We start from the raw sequence: 21178 nt of genomic DNA, 5'->3' as shown, positions 1-21178 counted from the left end.
ACTTTTACTCTACTTGCACTACATTTTTAGTCAAGTAATGGTACTTTTACTTGAGTATGATTTTTCAGTACTTTTTCCAGCACTGCAGAAGAGTATTGTCATTCTAAAAGTTAAGTTGGCTTGCATGAGATTTAATATTTAGAGAAAGTTTAATGTTTACATTTGTCTATAAATTTAAGACAAATTAAAGCGAAAAAAATATATATATAAAGAACCCCCACACACACATTCCATCACTCAGCATGTGAAATGACTGCCGTTCCGCAAGGTGCGATCAAAATGGAGATCCGCCACAACACTTCAAGTCCCAGAAACCCTTGCGCTCAGTTTCCTGCATATATGGCCAGCTGACTTCCGGTGTCTTTAAATTCTCAGCCATTAATCTGCTCGAACGCTGTGAGTGATTTTTTTTAAGCTACATCTGATGTGATTGAACGATGGATATACCCGTCAGTTAATGTACGAGGAAAGTCCTGGGTCACCAAACGACCGCTCCGGATCCGACAGCCGCCCGCGACTCGATCAAAACGGTCGTTTTAGTTCCTCTTTATTTTGCCGCAGTCAAAAATTATTCCAGCTCAAGGCCAGCGGTCGCGCGCACTGTCTTCTCTGCTCCTGCTGCCGTAACCTCATAAACGAGACATATAGCTTGTTTTATGGTATGTGTATTATCGTTTTGATGTTGGACTCGTTCATGTTTTTCTGTGGGCAGTTGTCGAGCTTATACTGCTTTGGTGTCTGGTTCGCAGGCAGATCTGGATTTCTGACACAGATTCGCTCTCAAGCTGGTATATAATGCTGATCCAGTAACACAAACACCAGTTTGGCTTGAAGTCAAGTAGAGCAAAGGTATGTAATGTTTGTCGTTGTTGCATTTTTCAGCATTTTCAGCAGCCTCAGTCTGTTTGTTTATTAAGAGACTATTGTTTTTAAAGGCTGCATATGCTTTACTTTGTCACTTAGACAAGAGTTTTCTGTCTTAATTGCTAAATATCAAGCAGGATGTTGTGAATCAGCCTTTGAAGGAATGTCTTCTCATGCATGTTGTAATACTATGCAGTGTCACTTAAGATGTTGATTAATAATCTCGTGTTAATGTGGTGTTGACCACTGAACTGTATGGTAAACAAATCTGTGTGGCTTGTTGTGAATGGGTGACTTGGTGTTAGGCTGTGCGAGCCAGAGAAAGGCCAGTGGGAGAAGACATAGACTGAGTCTTTGTGTGCCAGGGGTTGTGCCCCCCTCTTGACTGCTGGCCACCCATCGATCTGTGGCTGCCCTCAACCTCTGACCACAGCCATGACCTCTCAGAGAGACCTCGACACGGTGAGTACATCAGGCCACATCTACACCCTTACACACCGTGTTTTTGGTTTCAGTGTGCAAAAGATGCTATCGGAATAATGAAATGAAACATGAAGAGGCATCACTTTGGCTGTGTGCGCAATATAAAGTTACTGGAATGAGAACTGCATTTAAATATGCAAGTGAATGCTTTAATTTATCTATCTCTGTGTGTATGAAATGACTCAATTTTAATATAGAGATGACTGACACCATGGTAACCATAGCAATGTGTGTTTCAAGTTTGGCATCTGCTATTTTTGACTAAAGTAATATTACAGTGACCAAAGACTTGCAGTTATACCCAAACCACTGTCAGGGCATCATGTTTTATTTATATTTGGATAGCATGTTAATGTATTGTATTGCTCATTTATTACAAGTGACGCTTATGAAGCATTTTTTGGCTTAACCGCTGTAGTTTGAGGTAATAAAGTAGTTTAAACCCAAATATTTTCTGGCAAAACTGAATAATAAAGACATGCATAATTGCCTGCAATTCATTGTAGAGTGTTTACAGAAAAATTATAAACTGGTAAACTAAAATATGCCACCAATGACTAGTTATTCTGTTTGTTTAACACCCACTGCATTGAATTGTGATAAATGCAGTTGCCACTACCTCTATTTTTCTAGAATTCAGTTGTTAAATAAATGTAATTGAGACTGCTGTAAGTTACAGATATAGATTAAACACTAACAGGTCTTACAGTTAGGTATGGGCCGGTATAAGTTTCTGACAGTATGATAACCGTGGCTAAAATTATCATGGTTTCACAGAATCGCGATATTGTGTTTACTGGTGTAAAATAATTTCTTTTTAAATGTCTTATAAAAAAAACTACTATTTCCCCATGTAACACAGTATATTACATTTAAGGGAACATTTATTATATTTTGGAAAAGTAAACATGTCAGGCTACATAAAGTAAACCATTGACTTCTGCTATCTTCATTAGCTTCAAAAACACTGATTTTCTTACAACACATAAACACTTAAAAAATAAACCTTTAGAAACAGTATAACAAAACATTTTTGTGCTTTTAATACCTTGATTTTTTTTATTTATTTTTTTTTTTTTTATCAAGGTATTATGAGTTATCGTCCCGTGCCTAGTTACAATCTTTTGTCATTGTCAAAATCATCTTTTTCGTCATTTTAATTTGGAGCCATTCTATATCTTTCGGTGACTAGATGCTGGCCGCATCTGTGATCCATTTGATTTATTGGCTTCTCTCAAAATCTTCTGAACCTTTTTTATGTCTTTATCTGTAATTCACATCTTTATTTGTTGGAAACATTCTGCCCTAGTTTTTGTTTACATCCTGCATTTTTAATGCACATTGTGAATTCCCTTTTTTAAGCTGTAACTATGTGCATTTGTTGGGAGACCGCATTGCATCTTTTTTCTCTGTGAAATGGAACAAATTTGTTAAAGCCCCAAAATGATTAAATCTGTAATTGTTGTAAGCTAATATTGAAGCTAATGGTGTATTCACACTTTTGGCAGATTTGGTTTGATTGAAACAAACTCTGCTCAGAGAGAGAGGCTCATTTAGCGCAAGTGTGAATAGTCTTGGCCCATTTCCTCTAAATATAAATGCAACAGGGACCAAAGATATCTAAACAAACGAAAGCAAGATATAGTGTCATAACATGAGCATACTTCTTTTGAGCGAAGCTTTGTTTATGTGTGCGACAGACCTTGTGACATTTTGATGAGTTCTTATCTAATTGGAGTTTTACACATACAAACATATGAGCATTATCAGCCAAGCAAACAGCATAGATTTTAATGTACGGTGACACAAATGTCATACATGTGGCTTTTTCTTAAGTTTTGTGTCTTTTTTGGTATTAAAAATGGATGCTAAGATGTGACGGTGTATCTCGTTCAGCACTAATCTTTAATTTTCTGCTCAAAACAAATCAAGAGAGAACCAACTACTAATGTCAGCACCTTATGCCGAGTTCAGACTGCGTGATTTTCAAAGTTGTCATGTCACAGATGTTTTTACACTGCGTGACTATCTGAGGTAGCGTTTCGTCACTGGTTTGTTTACACTGCAAGAAGGATCGGCGACATGGGGTTTCACACTGCATGACTTTACAATAGGAGAATCCCAGAACTTTGTCTCAGTTAGCAAACTATATCTCACAACCAAAAACAGGCGAGAAGTGACATGGAAACAACGTGACCTCACTAGAGCTGTAAACCTGCGATTATCATGCCAACGATTTGGTTCAATTCCATATCTCGGTGCGTCACGGTGTATTCCATACACAGTTTTATATTTTCTTCACAGCAGCAATTCTTGTATTAAAATGTATATTTATATTTATATACTATTTGTAATACAATTTTGTCATTTAATACATACAGTCAGATATATAAACTGTACCTTTAAACAACACAAGCCTTTAAAGAAAATAATATAAACAAATATATCCAGCTCTCTTACTGAGCCTTGTCTACCAAATTCTCCTACACCCCTTTGATTGGTCACACGCTCAACAAAAAGGGCTGCGATTGGCTCTTGCGCGCTGCGCTCTTCACAGATGAGTGACACTGATAAGCGATCACAGCTGATCCATGATAGACACGGTGGAGAAAACTCTGCAGACACGTGCTCATGTCTGTATCCAGAAGTATCACTGTAAAACAGCCGAAAGGAAAGGAAAAGTCACGCCAGCAGGTCAAATGGGCCACAGTGAGAGAGAGAGAGAGAGAGAGAGAGAGAGAGAGAGAGAGAGAGAGAGAAAGAAAGAAATGGAGAACTTTCTTTCTCTCAATCGCAGTGAAATAGGGGCTTCTGCTGTAAGTGTCAGTGAAAGTCTGATCCAGCAAACACACACGCAGTAAAATTGTGCACAGATTCTGAGTTTTTAAGTAGTTGGAGCATTGCAAATACTCGCGCTTGCCTCCCTCGCCATAGTAAGCTACGGCGACATGGCGCATATGAGATAAATGACGTCAGTACACTATAACCGGTTATGATTATTACTGAACCGATACCGAATTGTCCGCGTCTGCATCGCGGTGCACCAAAGAAACAATTAATTTTGACACTCCTTGAGGTCACATAGTATATATTTTGTTACTAAATATAAAGACACTTTTAGTAGGGTAGACAATGTACTTATTTTGCTCACCTGGATTTTGAAGGGAATTGGCAATTTCTTCTCAACTTTTTTCTTTTTGGATCTGGTTCTGATATTACTCAGATGACACGTCAAATGTACACCGGTGCTCCTCCCAAATTTACACTAGTTTTTTCCTCCATTTCTTGGGTCCAAATAGACTGAAAATGAGTGCTTTTAACTTCTCCCCAACCTCCCGCTGGCCTGCAGATGTCCATACTAATGGATGTTGCTCTCTCATTGGCTGTAGGTGATCGGCTATGTTATTTTCAATCAGGGCATGATTTCACAGGGCATGATTTTGAATCACAGACAGCTTTAGATATTTAGCATGGCAAAAATCTGACGGGTGTTGGCGACTCATCAGCGATTCTCTCAGGTCGCGTCTTTATACTGTGTGATTGTTGCTCACGTGACTTTCCTGTGATTTCAGGCATTTGTCTGCGATTTTTCAAAACCTGTCAACGAGTCAAAATCGGGGCTAAAATCACACAGTCTGAACTCCGCATTCGAAATATGAAACATTATCTGTGTTGTAATTTCAGTTTTTATTTGAGACTGGGGTATTTTACAAACGCACACAGACACATTCCTACTGTTGCTATAAAGTTTGTTGTTCTCTGATGTTGTTTGGATTGGATTTAATGCCGTTATTTGGAGATGGGCAAATGGTGATGGCTTTTGATTTGGGATGAAAGCTGTAAGATTAAAGATATTGCAGAAAATGTATAAGCCATGAGATTATAGAGGTGTTTACGCTCTGGTTTGGGGCATTTAGACAGATTTGGTGTTTTGTATTTGTCGAGGCTTTAAAAACTGGGACAGCAGGGAGTGTTATTTGTGCTTATTACCAATCACAGATTTTCTGATAACACCATTAATCCAGCAGAGAAGGCCGGGGAGGGGCTTTCTATGCCTCTGTCGGGGGCTTGGTGTTTGTAAACAGTCTGTTAGCGTGACGTCACAAATCAAGAGTTGACCTCTTTTGTTCTCGCTGCAGGTCCCCATAGGTGAAAGCCGAATATTTTCAAGTGTGTCTGAATGGGGGTGGGGTGCCCTACATTACTGATGCCCTCGGCACAGGCCTGATTTCACAATAGGTTAGGGCACTAGGGGGCCCTTCGCAGGGATTTAGGTGGCACGTGTTGTGTGTGAGGATGAATGCAGCTTTGTGGCGGGAAGAGGTCATCCTTTTCCTGTCATGTTAGTTGATTGCTGCCATTATTTGGGTCATGACCTGAACTCCCATCACGGTGGGATTGAAGGAAAACTCAGGGCCTCATGTTGCGACATGATTAGCTTGCGTTTATATTATGATTTAATGATTGTTTGATATAAATTGAGCATTTCTGCTGAACTGGACTTGCACTTAGGGGAAACGCAGAGGAACTGAGCATTTTTTCACTTCCACTTTTTCAGAAACATGTCACAAGTTGTTCTGTTTAGCTGATTGGCTGCAGTGTTTCTATGAAGCTTGTTTTCCTAGTTTGTGTGCTTTGTGTTGTGTGTGGCTTTAAACATGGCAGTGCCAAGACCAACTGGCTCACCTTCTTATGCCCCCTCCTCTTTCTCCATCTGATTCTGAACGAAGGCATTATGGCCCGGCCAAGCTCCACACACTGGCTGAGGGTGATGTAATGTTTAAATTGCAGTCATTGAAAGCCATGAAATGGAGAAAAAGGACTTTTAAACGCTTTGAATAAGAGCCCTTTTGGAATCTCGAAGTTACTCTCAAAATTCGTGGTTTGGAGCATATATAGTGGCTCTCTGCATTTTCACTGCACCCTATGAGTCTTATGATGTTCATTTGTAAAAAGAATGCTGCCAAATGTGTTGCCTCCTTTTTCCTGTTTTTTTGGGAAGTGTGGCAATTGTCTTAATATGCTGTGCTAATTGATCAAGGAATTTATTACTTTGCTCTAATAACGGCTATTAAAAATAGATTTTATACTATAATATAGGGATGTCCCGATCAGTTTTTTGCCTCTGAGTAAGAGTCATTTGATTGTGTATCTTCCAACACCGAAACTCGATTCGATACTTCTATAACACTTAATAAAAAGAATAAAGAAAAATTAAGAAACAGATCCAGGATGTTCCTTTTAACAAACAGAACACTTCTGTGAGGTAGTTTGAACAATCAAGTAATAAATAACATCAGTTTTTCACTTTTGGATTCGGGAGACCGCAAGAACACAGAACGCGTCCTGTGAGAAATGAGATGCTGCATTCTTCCTGATGGTCGCATGACCTTCACGCATTTTTAACGGAAAATTATTTAAACATTACAGCATTCATACAACGATTTATTATTGTCCCCTTTTTCAATATATATATATATATATATATATATATATATATATATATATATATATATATATATATATAACATGCACAAAAGCCTTACAAAAATACTTTGCACAATACAAATAACACAGATTTTAATACGAATTTCTGCAAATAAACACCCTTAATGTTTTTATGCCCTTATTAAGATTTTCATTGTGAATGTTTACTTTCAACGTCTAATTTAGGGAAACTCCTGAGGTAAATAAGTTATATCTCTGAACTTTTATAATAAACGGGTATAAAATGCTGTTTCCCACCTGCTTTTTTCAGAATCAGTCACAATAACTTCTGAGACTTCTCAACCGAGCTTTGCACTGAAGTCAGTAAAGTCTAGATTGGATATGCGGCTGCCTGGAAGTGCGATTATGCACATCAACATAGCAGCATTTTTTTATGATGCTGTATAACAATAATTAATATTTTTACAGCACTGTGACTGTTGGGGTGGGGGTAGGCATAAAAAAAAAATACAATTTATTGGGTAATTTAATTGATAACACAATACTATTTACAACTACTGTTTTTATGTTTTATGTTAGTATTTAACCTAATTAACCCAGTTAAGCCTTTAAATGTCACTTTAAGCTGTATAGAAGTGTCTTGAAAAATATTTAGTTAAATATTATTTACTGTCATTATGGCAAAGATAAAATAAATCCGTTATTAGAAATCGGTTATTAAAATGTTAATAATAACATTGTTTAGAAATGTGTTGAAGAAAATTCTTTTTGTTAAACAAATTGGGGGAAAAAATAAATGGGGGGCTAATAATTCTGACTTCAACTATATATATAGATATATATGCATGCATGCACACATTTACTCAATCCACATTTAAGGTTTTTTAATCATTAGAGAATGTTGTTGCCATTTTTCAAAAAACTGTTCTCCCCTACCTCTGATATTTGATTTTAATTTTCTCAAGTTTTAAAAAGAAGACCATATCTTTGAGCCACAATGAAATAGAAGAGGGTTGTGGGGAGGTCCAAGACAACAGTATTCTGCTCCTAGCGAGAAGAGATGTAAAAGCCACAATGTCAGTTTTGTCACAATATCACAATGTTTGGTTTAAAGTAAATAAAATGAATAAAAAAATGATTACCCATTACAAGAAATAGTTTTTGTATGCAGTAGTGTGATTCATGGCATTCATCTGAAAGATTAATTTCTTTTTTTGTAAATGATAACAGTTGGGCTATGTTTGAACAAATGACAGTTATGATCACATTAAACATTCTAAACCTTTTTACAGTTATTTTTTCAAACACAGCATCATTATTTGTGTTATAGAAATTAAAATGATCACTTACATAATGTGATAAATATTGTTTAGATATAAACTCTGATGATGGTAGTGATTTAAAATAGAGAAAGTCACATTTTGAAAGCAACTCAGTGCTTTAAATAAAGATGGTTGAAATTATGGTTCACCCAGAAATGACAATAGTCTTAATTTACCAAAACCTTTTTTAAGCTTCTGTTTTCTATTAAACACAAAATAAGCCATTTTGATATCTGGTAACCATTGACTTCCATTTTTATCACTCTATGGATGTAATTGACTATCTGTTTCCAACATTCTTTAAAATATCCAGTTTTGTGTTCAGGAAAAAATAAATTCTTAAAGGATTAGGATCACCTGAGGGTGAGTAAACATTGAGGAAATGTTCATTTTTGGATAATTTGTCACTTTAATGGCAGTAGGTAGTGACAAGTGACTGTTTAAAAGACATTTGTCTTTGAATTATCCATTCAAAATATTTGTTCAAAAAAGCTGATTCATCCAGAAAATAAAGTCTTTCAGTTATTTAATCTTCTATTCAGCGTTTTTTTTTGTAAAACCTGATTTAATTTAATACACCCTTTTTAAATATGCAACAATTTTTAAAAATGTGATTCGTCCAGAAGCCATGCACCTCTTGGTGGAACTACTAAACATATTTTCAGTAAGTCCATATTGTAGTATGATGATGATGATGATGGTGATGATGATAATGATCTAGAAAAATGAAAATTATCACAAAGCATGAGCTGTATTAAATACCGACTGCAGCCTCATTGTGTCTGTCTGTTGCTCTTCTAACAGGATGGAGCGCATTTATTGTGCTTATCAACCACGCTTCTCTCCTCCTGTGGGGGGTTATGCATGGGCCATGTAAATTTAATAACCCAGTCCGGGGTTGTCTGGGACACCTGGGGTTATCGCATTAGGGTGAAGGGGTGTATAGAAAAGGGGGGTTGAACTAGCATCACTATGTGGAAATGAAAGGCAGTAGCGCTTCCCCTCTCTCTCTCTCTCTCCTACCCTGTGTTTTGCTTCACCAGACCATTTCACAGGATCACTTTAAAGGGGATAGCGGCTAGTTTCACCCTTAAAGCTGAACATAAATCTAATTAGAAAGGAATGCCCATTTCAGCAGAGCACTCTGAGGGTCGGCTCGTGTTATGTGGGGTGAGCGCAGATTGAAGGGTCATTAAAAAGGTCTATTTGGTGGAAATGTCACCGTGGCTCTGGCTTGTAGGGCACTTCTTCACTGTTTAATGGTTTCATTTGCTTCGTCTGGTTACAGGTGAACCTACGGCTGATCCTCGTGAGTGGGAAGACGCAGGATTTCACTTTTTCTCCCAATGACTCTGCCACAGACATTGCCCGCCATGTTTTTGAAAACTGGCCAGCCGGTATGTTTTGTAGTGCATGCAATGTAAATATCTGCAATACTATTCATATTAATGTAAATATAGTAACTATTATAGTATTTGATTATTGTTTAGAGTTGTTTAAATTTTATTCGAAGTTTTTAGTTTTCTATTTTCCTTTCATTTTAATGCTTTAAAGTTCAGTATTTTAGTTGAATGTGGTAGTTCAATTGGTTTTCAGTTATATATTTAGTTGTATTAGCTTTAATGTAAACTATATGAAGATTAGTAATATTTATGAAATAATTGTAATATTTGGTATTAGATTAAAAATAACGATCCATTTTTTAAAAAAAATATTTGAATTTTATTAAATTTAGTTCTGTATTTTTATACTGAACTGCATTTTAATTTAAACTGCATGCAGATTATAATTCGTCACCTTAGAATTATAAGGTTCTATCTGAGATTTTTGTCAAAATTGAGTTATTTACATTGTGATGTTTTTTTTTTAATTAGTTGTTTACGTTTTAAGTTTTTTATTTAAAAAAAACAATAAAAGGTTTTATCCACAAATTTGATCTCTAGCTTAGCTCTATAAGGTTCTTTCTGTGAGCCAATCAGCATTTTGAATGCAGGCACGAGGGCCAATCAGTATCATCTTTTTGTCGTTTTGCCGGATTGCTCCGTTGACGGCAGGAAAATCAGAAAGAAACACAAAATCAGAGTCAACTAAATCATGCCGCACCACATAAAATTGAGAAAAAACCTGAAGTGTTTAAATATGAGGATTTAAAGCATTTTTTGACATTGAGAGGAAATGTGAAATTTTTACATTGTTGAAAAAGAAACCGTTATTAAAAAATTTAATACATTAATGTCTGTTTTCTTTTAAAGTCTTTAAATTTGATATTAGTCCTTGTAGGACTAATAATTTAATTCATGGAGCATATAATTCAATAAATCTAATTCAATAATTCATATAAAGTATATAATTCATATTAATTTCATAATTTATATCTGCACTGGACAAAATATTAAGGACAGTCTTGTATCTTAATTTGAACAAGAAAAAACATTCTAAAACATTAAACGTTTTAGAAACCAAAAAAAATAAAAAATTCTCAAACATCAACATATTGTTATGACACCAATTTTTAAATAATTAAATTAATAATCAGTCTGATTGGATTTATTGAAAAGCCATGCTTTAAATAATGTTCTGACAGACAGAATCTTATAATTCCAAGCAGAAAAGGACTTTTTAGAGTTAGAAGGTTCTATCTGCATTTGCGTTTGTTTAACCCCAACTTGCAAATTGAATAGAATTTTGATTATTTAGATTTAGAGTACATTTAGGGTCTCTGTCATACTAATGTATGAAAGAGAACTGTTACACACATAATGTTTGCTATATGGAATGCAAACACTTTAAGCTCAATATCTCAAAATCATTTAGAACGCAGATACAACCTTAGAATTCTAAAGCGACGAATTATCAAATAAAATGGATCTAATTATTGAATACCTAGACTAAATACTGAATGTTTAGAATTTTAGTTTTAGTAAACTAACCATGTTTGTAAATTGTATTTAACACTTTGATTGTACTTTCATGTCATTTTGATTGAACAGTCAATTCAGTTTTTTTTTAAGTAATATAGGGATAGTTCACGCAAAAATTAAAACTGTCATTTTCTCCCCTTTGCTTGTTTCAAACCTTTGAGAGTTTCTGTCTTCTGTTAAACACAAAAGAAGATATTTTGAATAAAGCTGGAAACCGGCTTTTGTTTTTCGTACAATGGAAGGCAATGGTTACAAGTTTTCAGCTTCAAAATATTTACTTGTGTGCAATAGAAAACTTAAACTTTGAAATGTTTAGAACCACTTGAGGGAGAGTAAATAAAAATTTGGGGTGAACTATCCCATTAATACTTTTAAGTGAGGATACATTTAATTGATTAAAAATATTAAATGTCAAAATGTTTTTATTGTACATAAGTTTTTCTTAAACAAGAATATCACTGTTTTCACCTCCGAAAAAAAAAAAATCATATTTCTGTATTGACTGTAATGAGTTGTTTTGCAGGCTGGGAGGAGGAGAGCGTGAGCAGTCCCAGCATCCTCAGGCTGATCTTCCAGGGTCGCTTCCTGCATGGCAATGTCACACTAGGAGGTGAGCACTAGACCTTGTAGTGAGCACTAGACCTTGTCCACATGTCTGTCACACTCAACACACTTCAACAGTCCTGTTGTTTCTCTCTGTCTTTGTCTGTTACTCTGCCCTGACACTTTCACACAGGACAGTAACAATCTTTACATCCAAAGCTGCAATCTTATCCTTTGTGCAGAATTCAAATCTTGCATAGACGTTTGTGAATAAAAGCAGCATTTCCGTATCATGTGAGCAAGAAAATAAAATTGTCACTTCTTGGGAAACTATTCCCAAGAATAATAAATGATTATTTGAATAATAAATATTAGTATGTATTGAAATCAGATTAGCACTTTTTCTAAAGTAGTAGGTGCATTTCCATTGTTGTTAGAGCAGCTGACTGTAGTATTGGTAACCTAGTAACCAAGGTAAACAAGGCAAATGCAATCCCCCCGGTCCTCACTTTCATTTGCGTCTCACCCATCCACAGGCAGTTCATTTTGCTCCGGCCCTGGCTACATCATAATTTATTCTGCAAATGAGTTTCCATCTCCCATTATTTACTAAAATGTTTTTTTTCTAAAACCACCTCAAACAAGCATTGAGCTTTTTTGGGGAATTGATGGAGTTTTATTTGAAATTTGCCATTTCCATCACTTGCTTCTCATGCGATACTTTAAAATGTGCATTAACACAGGATGAAGGAAACCCAGATTTTGAAATATAATATTGTTATATTATATTTGTTGCATATTCCTGAGCGTGCCTCACACAGGTGAGTGGGCTTGACAAACCACCTGTAGAAACACTCTTCCCTCTCCATATGCACCAGACACTTTACTGAAACTCCAACATACAAGGACTCAAGGGGGAAAGGATGTTTACTTGTGGCTCAGTGGCACTGTCGCCTCACAGCAAGAAGGTACCTGGTTTTAGTCCCAGCTTGGCCAGTTGGTATTTCTGTGGGGAGTTTGCATGTTCTCCCCATGTTTGTGTGGGTTTCCTCCGGGTGCTCTGGTTTCCCCCACAGTCCAAAGACATGCGTTATAAGTAAATTGAATTAACTAAATTGGCCATGGTGTGTAAGAGTGTATGGGTGTTTGCCAGTACTGGGTTGTGGCTGAAATGACATCCACTGCATAAAACATATGCTAGAATAGTTGACGGTTCATTCTGCTGTGGCAACCCCTGATAAATAAGGAACTAAGCCAAAGGAAAATGAATGAATGAATGAAGGTTTACTTGTGAAAAGACCACAAATAATGTTATACTAGTCCTCTTTAACCTTAAATACCTCACAGGAAATATCTTGCACAATATTGTTCTATCTAATGGAAAAGTACTTGTATAGTCTGTCTTAGGGTGTGTTTATAGCCAAGTATTTATAGTATATGTATAGTTTGATTACTTCTCTGGTATGTTAGTTATGCATGGGTTTAAAATAGCTTTTACGTCCAGTGTTGTGTTCATATTTATGATTGTTAATTTTTGTGGTCCTGAGAGACATGACATGTCCTTCCACTGTATGCCCACACATGTAGAGAAATGACAATAAAGCTTGACTTGATTAGATATTTTGTGCAAAATAGTTTTAGGAGATTAATTGTACGAAATCATTATAAGGATAAACTCAGGCTTTTGGAGAATTATTTAAGCAAAACAAAACAAAACGAGGGTCTGAGATCAGATGGTTAGTCTTATCCAATTCAACTGAGGTCAATTTTGAGTTGCTTAAGGAATTAGGTAAATGTATTCAATTGCTGTTTATGCACATCTCTATTAATCAGATGAAAATGCATCTTCATGTTTGCTTTGCATTTTTTTAACCGTGATACCTTAAATGCACATAATAATGGGTGAAAGGAAACCGTGAATGTCTTAAGTTGTCAATATGTTGTAGGTCAAGCGGTGTGTTCTTGTAGATTCTCAGTTTGCTACTCTTCTGTCTAATAGCACTGAAGTTGCCCCCTGGCCGAACAACTGTCATGCACTTGGTTGCGAGAGAGACTCTGCCAGAGCCCAACTCCCATGGTAAGTGCTGATATATTCCTCTGGCAAGCTCCTGCTGCTCTAAACATGGCTGAATGTCCTTGGCTTGTCCATCCACATCCACTTTTTGTTTTTAAGGACAAGGGCACAGCAGTTATTGGAGGACTGCTGCCAGGTAGCAATTGGCTCCAATCATCCAAACACATTATGATGATTAAGAGGCACACAGTTATAATAGAGGCCAAACACTGGGCTTTTTCATCCACTCACACAATGCAGAGTCAAAACTGTAATTCTAGATGTCCGTAGCTGCTTCCTGTCCGACGAGTTGTGTGGACTTTTATTGAAACAAGCTTCCAACTCACCATGACTGTCTTTGTTTGAAATGAGGAAGCAGGATATGCGTTATGAAATCATTGTCTGGCATAGGAGGGTTATTATTGTATTTGTTTACCAGGATACAAACTTTTATAGTAAACAGAGTTTACATGAGTCTGAAAAGGGTCTGTTTTAGCCCCAAAGTCAATATGGTTTCAAGTTGACTTCATTAGTGGTTTTGTGTTTCAGGTTGTGTTTTTGTTTCCAATTGAAATTAATTCGTTGCCACATTTTTGGAGTTGCATGTTTACCTGTAGCAACAGTAAAAGTAGCAAAAGCTTCACTTAGTGACATTGATAATAAGCTAATATTATTATAAATGTAATTTATATTATTATTAATGTTATTCTTTATTTAACAATGCGAAAGCTAACAAAGAGGGAAGCGAACTACTTGTGTCAGTTGGCTCTTAAAATGAGACCCAAACCATGAGGAGACTCGTGATTTTATAGTTCACGAAGTTATAATGCAAAGAAATAAACAGTAATTTAATGCCCTGCTACATATGTTATTACTAATTTCATATACACATAACCACAATTTGTTATTGTATTTGTATAAACGCTATAAATGAGGAGGACTTCTCTCCTCCTGAATCCCTGGGTCTGAATGCAGACACAGTAGATAGAGATGCAGCAGGTGTCTTTCCCTGTCTAGTCCAACCATTAACCCTGCTGGTAAGCTGGAGGATTTTAAACATAGGCGAACACAGCAGCACGGGTATAGGCGATGTGTCTGAATAGTAACAAACTCAACTGATAAAAGACAAAGTCCACCATTCTCCAATTCTCGTACAGCGCTCAGACAAAAATGCTTGCTGCAAATCAACAGCTTTGCTGTATCAGCCCTGACAGCATTGCAGGGAAAACATGCAACAAAACCCTGTGGATCATGGAAACAAACACAAACGACCCGTGCTGTGCGCGGACACTGTCTCACCCAGTCATTGGGTCTCACAGCTTGGCAGGTCTACCTTGCCTTCGAAAAGCACATGCTGTCATGAATAATTAAGAAGGGTCTACTCATAGGATAAGAAAACTCCGCTATGAGTAATAAGAAGAAACCGACGCATCATCACTCTACTAGCAGATTTGCGCTACGTCACCGATTTTGATCCCACCCCAAATGCTATTTTAAACCCAGAAGATGAAATTAGCTGACAAAAGCTCAATTATCCAGTTTTCCCAACAATTAAAGCTGACAGGTGCTAACGTTGACTAATGATGCTCAACACACACAAATCTGTTAAAATCTCAAAGTACTCCAGGGTGTCTTGAACCTTTAAAATGTGTTTTTTTTTTAATTCAAAGCTACTATAATTTTGACTTCAACTGTGAATATGTTTCATGAGTAATACCACACATGTTAATATTGAGTTAGATACATTTGTGTACATCTGAGCATTCTGAATACATCATGATGAGTCAATGATTCAGTGATCCATTCATAAATACTGGGCGAATTCGATACAGGTCGTTTGCACCCTTGGGAAGAGGGTAGTGAGGGATGTTCCAAGAATGAATAAACTACTGAATCTCTTCCTGAAGGGCCCTTCTAGACATCATTTAATGAGGGGAAAATTTAATGATCATGCCCTAGACACCCTTTAAAAACTCCATTCAGTTCATAGGGTATAGGGCATGGGAGTGTTCACATCCGTTGGAATTTGGCCCATAAATGAATGAGCCATTTTCAAAGAAGCATTTAAATGAATTATTCAATAAATCATTTATTAAAGGTGCTGTATGTTAGTGTTTGACTCTTCTAAAGCAAAGAAATACCATAATATGTTTGCTGATATTTAAGAAACCTACTAAGTGAAATATTCTTGTTTAACTGAAAAACAATGCTGAAGTCAAATACATAGCTTTGTAAATGTGCGTTTCTGGAACGTCTGTCTTTGTTTTGGGTTCTTTTAACCCACCCAATGCCAGTTTAGACCATTTTATTTCAGCACCCGAGGTTGCCTTGGTGGAAAACCGTATTTATTTATTCATTCAGTCAGGCTCTCAAAGCATGTGTCTGCGACTGAAATGCGACCTTCAGACAGTAGCAGCCTCTGAAATGAGACGCAGATTCAGAGTTTCACATGAGGTGGTTATTAATTAGCAAATAATATAAATATTACAAACTTAAACATTTAATGAGCAGGTCACATTGTAACCATGTGTCCTAACAACACGCCATGTGATGAAATTTGCAGTGATAAGCAATTTGGCTGTTGCACCAGATGAAACAAGACAGAAGTTTAAATACAGCCATTCAGAAGCACAGAATATGCACTTACTCATGAAATGGTAAGGTTTATAATTGAATTAATACATATTAAACCTCTTTTAACATTGTTAAATGCACATGCTGATTCACTGATAGGCCTATGTGTTGGTTATGAGTCACAGTTCTAAAGTTCTATTCAAATGGTTTATTTTATTTTCAAGATCTGAGGTGAACTATCTGCTGCTGCTTTCAGTAGGATGGAAATAAATGTCATGTAAAATGGCATTCATACTCACATTATTAGCATTTAACACCAAATAAAGCACATGAGGTGTACCTGAGCTGATCATTGTCAGTTTTCTAATGTTCAGCTGCAAGAAAAAGAAACCATTTCTAGAATATATATTTCAGGTGTTGGTTAGAACAAAAACTTCTTTTAATATGGAAAATATTTATTTTATCGTGTACCATTGCTTTTATTTATAATACAACTTAAATCAGTCTTGCTCCTGTTGGTCAATCTGGCAACATGTACTTGCATTTGTTTTGATCCAAGAATATTATACCTAGTTCAACCACTGGGTGTCAAACTTGCATACTGCACCTTTAAGACAGGTTTTTGCTGCCACCTACTGGTAGGTTTAATTTTCTAAATTATTCATCCATGATGGTCCACCAAGATTCATTCTCAAAAATGTACTGAAAAAAACAAACAAATGCAATTATTTTTTTGTGAAAAAAGTTACCGAAAGATTTGTTTTTCAGTATCTCACAGCCCTGGAATCATACAACATACAGCTTCTGTGCTACTTCTGCTAAACAAAGATGGATTTTGTTAATTTGTCTTATTATAAATGCATTTGAGTAATTCTATAATTCTTTTTAAACATAAACGTTGAGTTCTAAATCTAATACAAAAATGTCCTTATATAATGAAAATATCTCTGGAAATTGAAGGTGTCAAATTGGTCCGTAATTGAAACTATTAAACTCTGATACTACTGTCAACTGACTACCAAGAATATGAAAAAATTCAAGAGTCCACAACAGGCCTAAACTTGTTAACCAACCAGCTCAAAAACACCTTCAGCAAAATATTCTTATATTGATAAAGAAATCCCAGAAAACAGCAGATACCTCGTCGGCCATGCACTAATATTTCTTGTACTTTTTTCCCAATAGTCTGTAAATAGTCTGTTAACCAATGGTCTGTAAATATTTGTTGAGCCATTGCTTAAATATGTAGAATATAATGCAGGGTGACTGTGGGTTCTTAAAACATATTAAAAGTTCATAAATCAATGGGGTATATGCACACGGACTTTAAATTTTCAGCCAGCCAGCCCGACGGCTTCCATTTAAAAAATCACCACATTTCAGATCAGTTTTCTTTAATAATCAGTGATCTTCACTGCCTAATAGATGTTTGATATAGAAATGGTCTCAGACCGGACAAGAAGCACTGCATTAAATTACATTTTTTTTTTCCCCGCACCATGTCTCTAAAATATGAACGTTTATTTTACCCCAGTATTTTGAATTGAGATTCTATGCTAGCCTGCTGGTACTGACAGTGCTAGCGATTTACGTGGTCTATCATCTTGTTTTACGCTTGAACAACTAAATGAATGCTTAGGTTTATATAACTGATTGCATTATGATGTTGATGCTGTAAAAAGGACCCTTTATAAAATTGTAAACAGTCACTTTGTAAAACACTAGCTGTGCATAGAGCCCATTTAGAGAAATTTAAGGCCCCTGAAAAGTAAGTCTTAAATGCTATTTTTCAAGGTATCAAATTTTGTATCATTTTGATTATACAATGTATATTTGAATGCTGAAGTTCACCTGAATTTAATCAGAGAATATTGAGATGCTGTGTGGTTTATGAAATCGATAAAATCCTGCTACATTTGACATCACACTGCTTTATTTACTCCAGTAACCAAGGCAACACAGTTATTTCTGCTGTTCTATAGGCGCCATCTGCTGGATTAGCTTTTCATTCAGTATATCAATTGTTTATGAATAGTTTAATTTCTTACAGTCAGTATTGAGTGAATATACTGTAAGATAAAATGCCACCGATGTTACCTAAAGTGGCCTAAAATGTATCGAATGCGTATTAAAAAAGTTCCTTTTTAATTTCTGTATAGTGCTTAGCATATATGAGTACACACCATTTTGAAGATGAATATTTTTATCCATTTCTCAGTGAATATGGATAATGTTTATTAGTGCATTTGAACAAAACAGATTTATTAAACCGATATATTTATTAAAAAAATATTTAAGTCACAGGACATCTTTAGAAATGCAAAGATAATACATTTTAATTCATGCAAAACATTGCAAAAAAGAAATACATACTACAACATTTCAACAAAATTGTATATATATATTTTTTTCTTTAGATTTTTGCTATTTTTGAAAATGTATTTAATTTTTTCCCTAACATAAATTTGGGCTACTCATTTTCGAACCATTATCATAAGTTATTTTGTTAGATAAGCTCCAGATTTGGCTTCAGTACTGACTAATTTAATGTATATGCACAAATACAATATTGCATAGCTTCACATAGCAAATATTAATTTAAATGAGAGATTTGTGGGGCTGTGCTCAAATATGCTGAGCACTGTATATACCCTGTAATAACAGTTAATGCATTTTCATTCTAGTTGTCATAATGATGAAGTCCACAATAATCATAAACCAGGATTATCAATCGATTTAGATGTTATCAAAGTGGAATATAAGTTTGATCATAAACTAGGTCTTATCGCTACACATCACCAATTTTCAGGATCAAATCAATCTCTGGTAGATAATATCAAGTCATGTGCTGCACATCTCCTTTTTAAATGCATCATGTTGGTAAATGTGCACTGAATGCGGTTTCATGTTGACTAACACCTCAGCGCTCATTAATTACAGACTAGTTGCTCGCACTGTGTCTCCCAAAGACCCAAACAGGCCATTTTCTCCCCATAAGTCACCAAAATGTCCTCACATTCTTCAAACTGAAGAATGTTTCAGTGAAAGCCCCGTGATTGCATTTTGATTTATTAGACGTCACTCAGTATTTGCTCTCTTCACACAGGCCAGAGGAACAGGGAGAAAACCACAGAGAGCAGCTGCTGTCTACTGCTGTAAAACCCAGACCAATGGCCCCCTCCTCCTCCTCCTCCTTCTCCTCGTCCTTCTGCTCCCGCTCCGTCTCTCTGCTCACAAACCCGTGGTGCATTCTGGATGATTACAGAAGAGCTCCAGGGACAGTGTGACTGGGTTTTCATTCAGTGTTTTTTTTGTTCGCTCTGTAAAGTAGCTGGAGACTCTCTTTGTGCCAAGTATATCAAATCTCCTATTTGCCTTGGTTCAGTTTTCTCGTTTCGTTTGGTTGCCAAAATTGCGTTTTTTCTGTTTAGTAAAGTGGCCCTTTGTTTACAGGCCTCCCGCAAAAATATGAACTACTGTTTAAATTGCGTAACCAATATCTGAACAGGTTTTCAGGGGGACGTCCTGTTCTCGAGAGATCAACACCCGAGCGTCAGAGTTTTCACTTGGCATCGCACGTCTGACTCAGACCAAGCTTAATATGCGTCATAATCTCAAGACTTTTTGATTGCACTTAACACGGATCCTTATCTGAAGTCACTATGTGTGTGTTGTAGTCTTAATCCTCCCGCCTGCCTCAACAGAAGGAGCTTATGGAGAGCGAGGTGTGATGATGACACAAGCACCAGTCTGTTGATGTGGATGAGCGCTGGTGGATTTGACTGTGCCAATGGCCCGCCTACGTTGTTGTTGTTGTTTTTTTTTTGCCTTTTGTCTTAGGACCAATCGAGAGTGGATCTCAACAATTCGCCGGACTGCTCTTACTGACCAGTTGTGCATGACCCCTGTCTAGTGTTTCCTCACCCCGGGTGTGTACCAGCCGCCTTCGAACACCATTCACCCCCTCTGTGTCTACTTGAAAAGCTTTTTTTGGTTTTCCTCGTCTCCGCTGAAGAAGCATGAGGGAAGGTTGGCCATTTTGTGCTTGACGTGAAGTGACACAAACTCTTCTTCTTCTTGCCCAGTCAGGATGTATCATCTGTATGCTCTCCAGTGGTTGTCTAACGTGAATCCTGAGGGACACTGAAAATTAGGAAATCATCTGAAAGCCTGTCTGGAGCCAAAGGGCTGGGCTGGTAAAAGCCTGCATTGTAAGCAGTTAAGGATTCATGGACCCCCTGCTTGGCTGTAAAGGTAATAGACGGGGAAAGGCCGCCACTTAATGGCCTCCCGCTGGGCTGGAAGAAAAAAAAGGAGTGTTTTATTTCCTAATGTTTGTAAGCCGTCTCTTTTGTTTGCCTTTTGATTGTGGGAAATTAATATTATTAATAATGGAGTAATAATGGAGTCCTTTTTATCTTGTCCGAGTACAGTTGAGTTTTTATTAGTACACATCAGGTGTGAGTGTGTGTGTGTGATTGAGTGGATGAGGCTTTTGTTTTGAAAGATGCAGTTGTTGTGGAAAGAGTGCCCACATAAACTGTCTCCAATCTTCTTTTGATTGGCCAATTATTGCAAGAGTGTTTATCATTGTCACTGCTATGAAGATGAGCTACAAATGATTAAATGTAAAGAAAATAAAAAATAAATCCCTAAATCTTGTATTATAAATTAATAAAAACATTTCAAATAATAATCTGGTGTTTCTGTGTGTTTTAAAATGAACCAGAAAGACTTTGTACTTATTGTATGATGTTCTACACTAGGGCTGGCCATACTCGGTCCTTGAGGGCTGCTGTCCTGCATAGTTTAGCTCCAATTTGCTTCAACACACCTGCCTGGAAGTTTCTAGTATACCTAGAAAGAGCTTGATTAGCTGGTTCAGGTGTGTTTGATTGGAGTTGGAACAAAAATATGTAGGACACCAGCCCTCCAGGACCCAAGTTTTGGCACCCCTATTCTAGACCATT

General features: G+C 36.5%; 1 protein-coding gene across 1 annotated transcript; it reads left to right on the top strand.

Moving 5' to 3' along the window:
* Positions 1-363: 363 nt before the first annotated feature.
* Positions 364-20904, top strand: ubl3b (ubiquitin-like 3b). Its single transcript, XM_056472330.1, has 7 exons — positions 364-659; positions 750-849; positions 1170-1326; positions 9406-9514; positions 11562-11648; positions 13581-13658; positions 19315-20904. The coding sequence occupies exons 3-7, from the start codon at positions 1300-1302 to the stop codon at positions 19365-19367; spliced, it is 354 nt and encodes a 117-aa protein (XP_056328305.1). The 5' UTR covers positions 364-659; positions 750-849; positions 1170-1299; the 3' UTR covers positions 19368-20904.
* The last annotated feature ends 274 nt before the right edge of the window (positions 20905-21178 follow it).

This window comes from Danio aesculapii, chromosome 14 (assembly GCF_903798145.1).
Source record: "Danio aesculapii chromosome 14, fDanAes4.1, whole genome shotgun sequence".
In the NCBI taxonomy this organism is placed as follows: Eukaryota; Metazoa; Chordata; class Actinopteri; order Cypriniformes; family Danionidae; genus Danio; species Danio aesculapii.
The sequence above is the reverse complement of the archived record's forward strand: the minus strand, read 5'-3'. Positions and strand labels throughout refer to the sequence as shown.

Bases quoted from the DNA above. Each gene is read 5' to 3' on its own strand.
- ubl3b (XM_056472330.1), top strand. From the start codon at position 1,300: ATGACCTCTCAGAGAGACCTCGACACG. The intron at 1,327-9,405 runs GTGAGTACATCA...GTCTGGTTACAG, and splicing joins CTCAGAGAGACCTCGACACG to GTGAACCTACGGCTGATCCT. The intron at 9,515-11,561 runs GTATGTTTTGTA...GTTGTTTTGCAG, and splicing joins TTTTGAAAACTGGCCAGCCG to GCTGGGAGGAGGAGAGCGTG.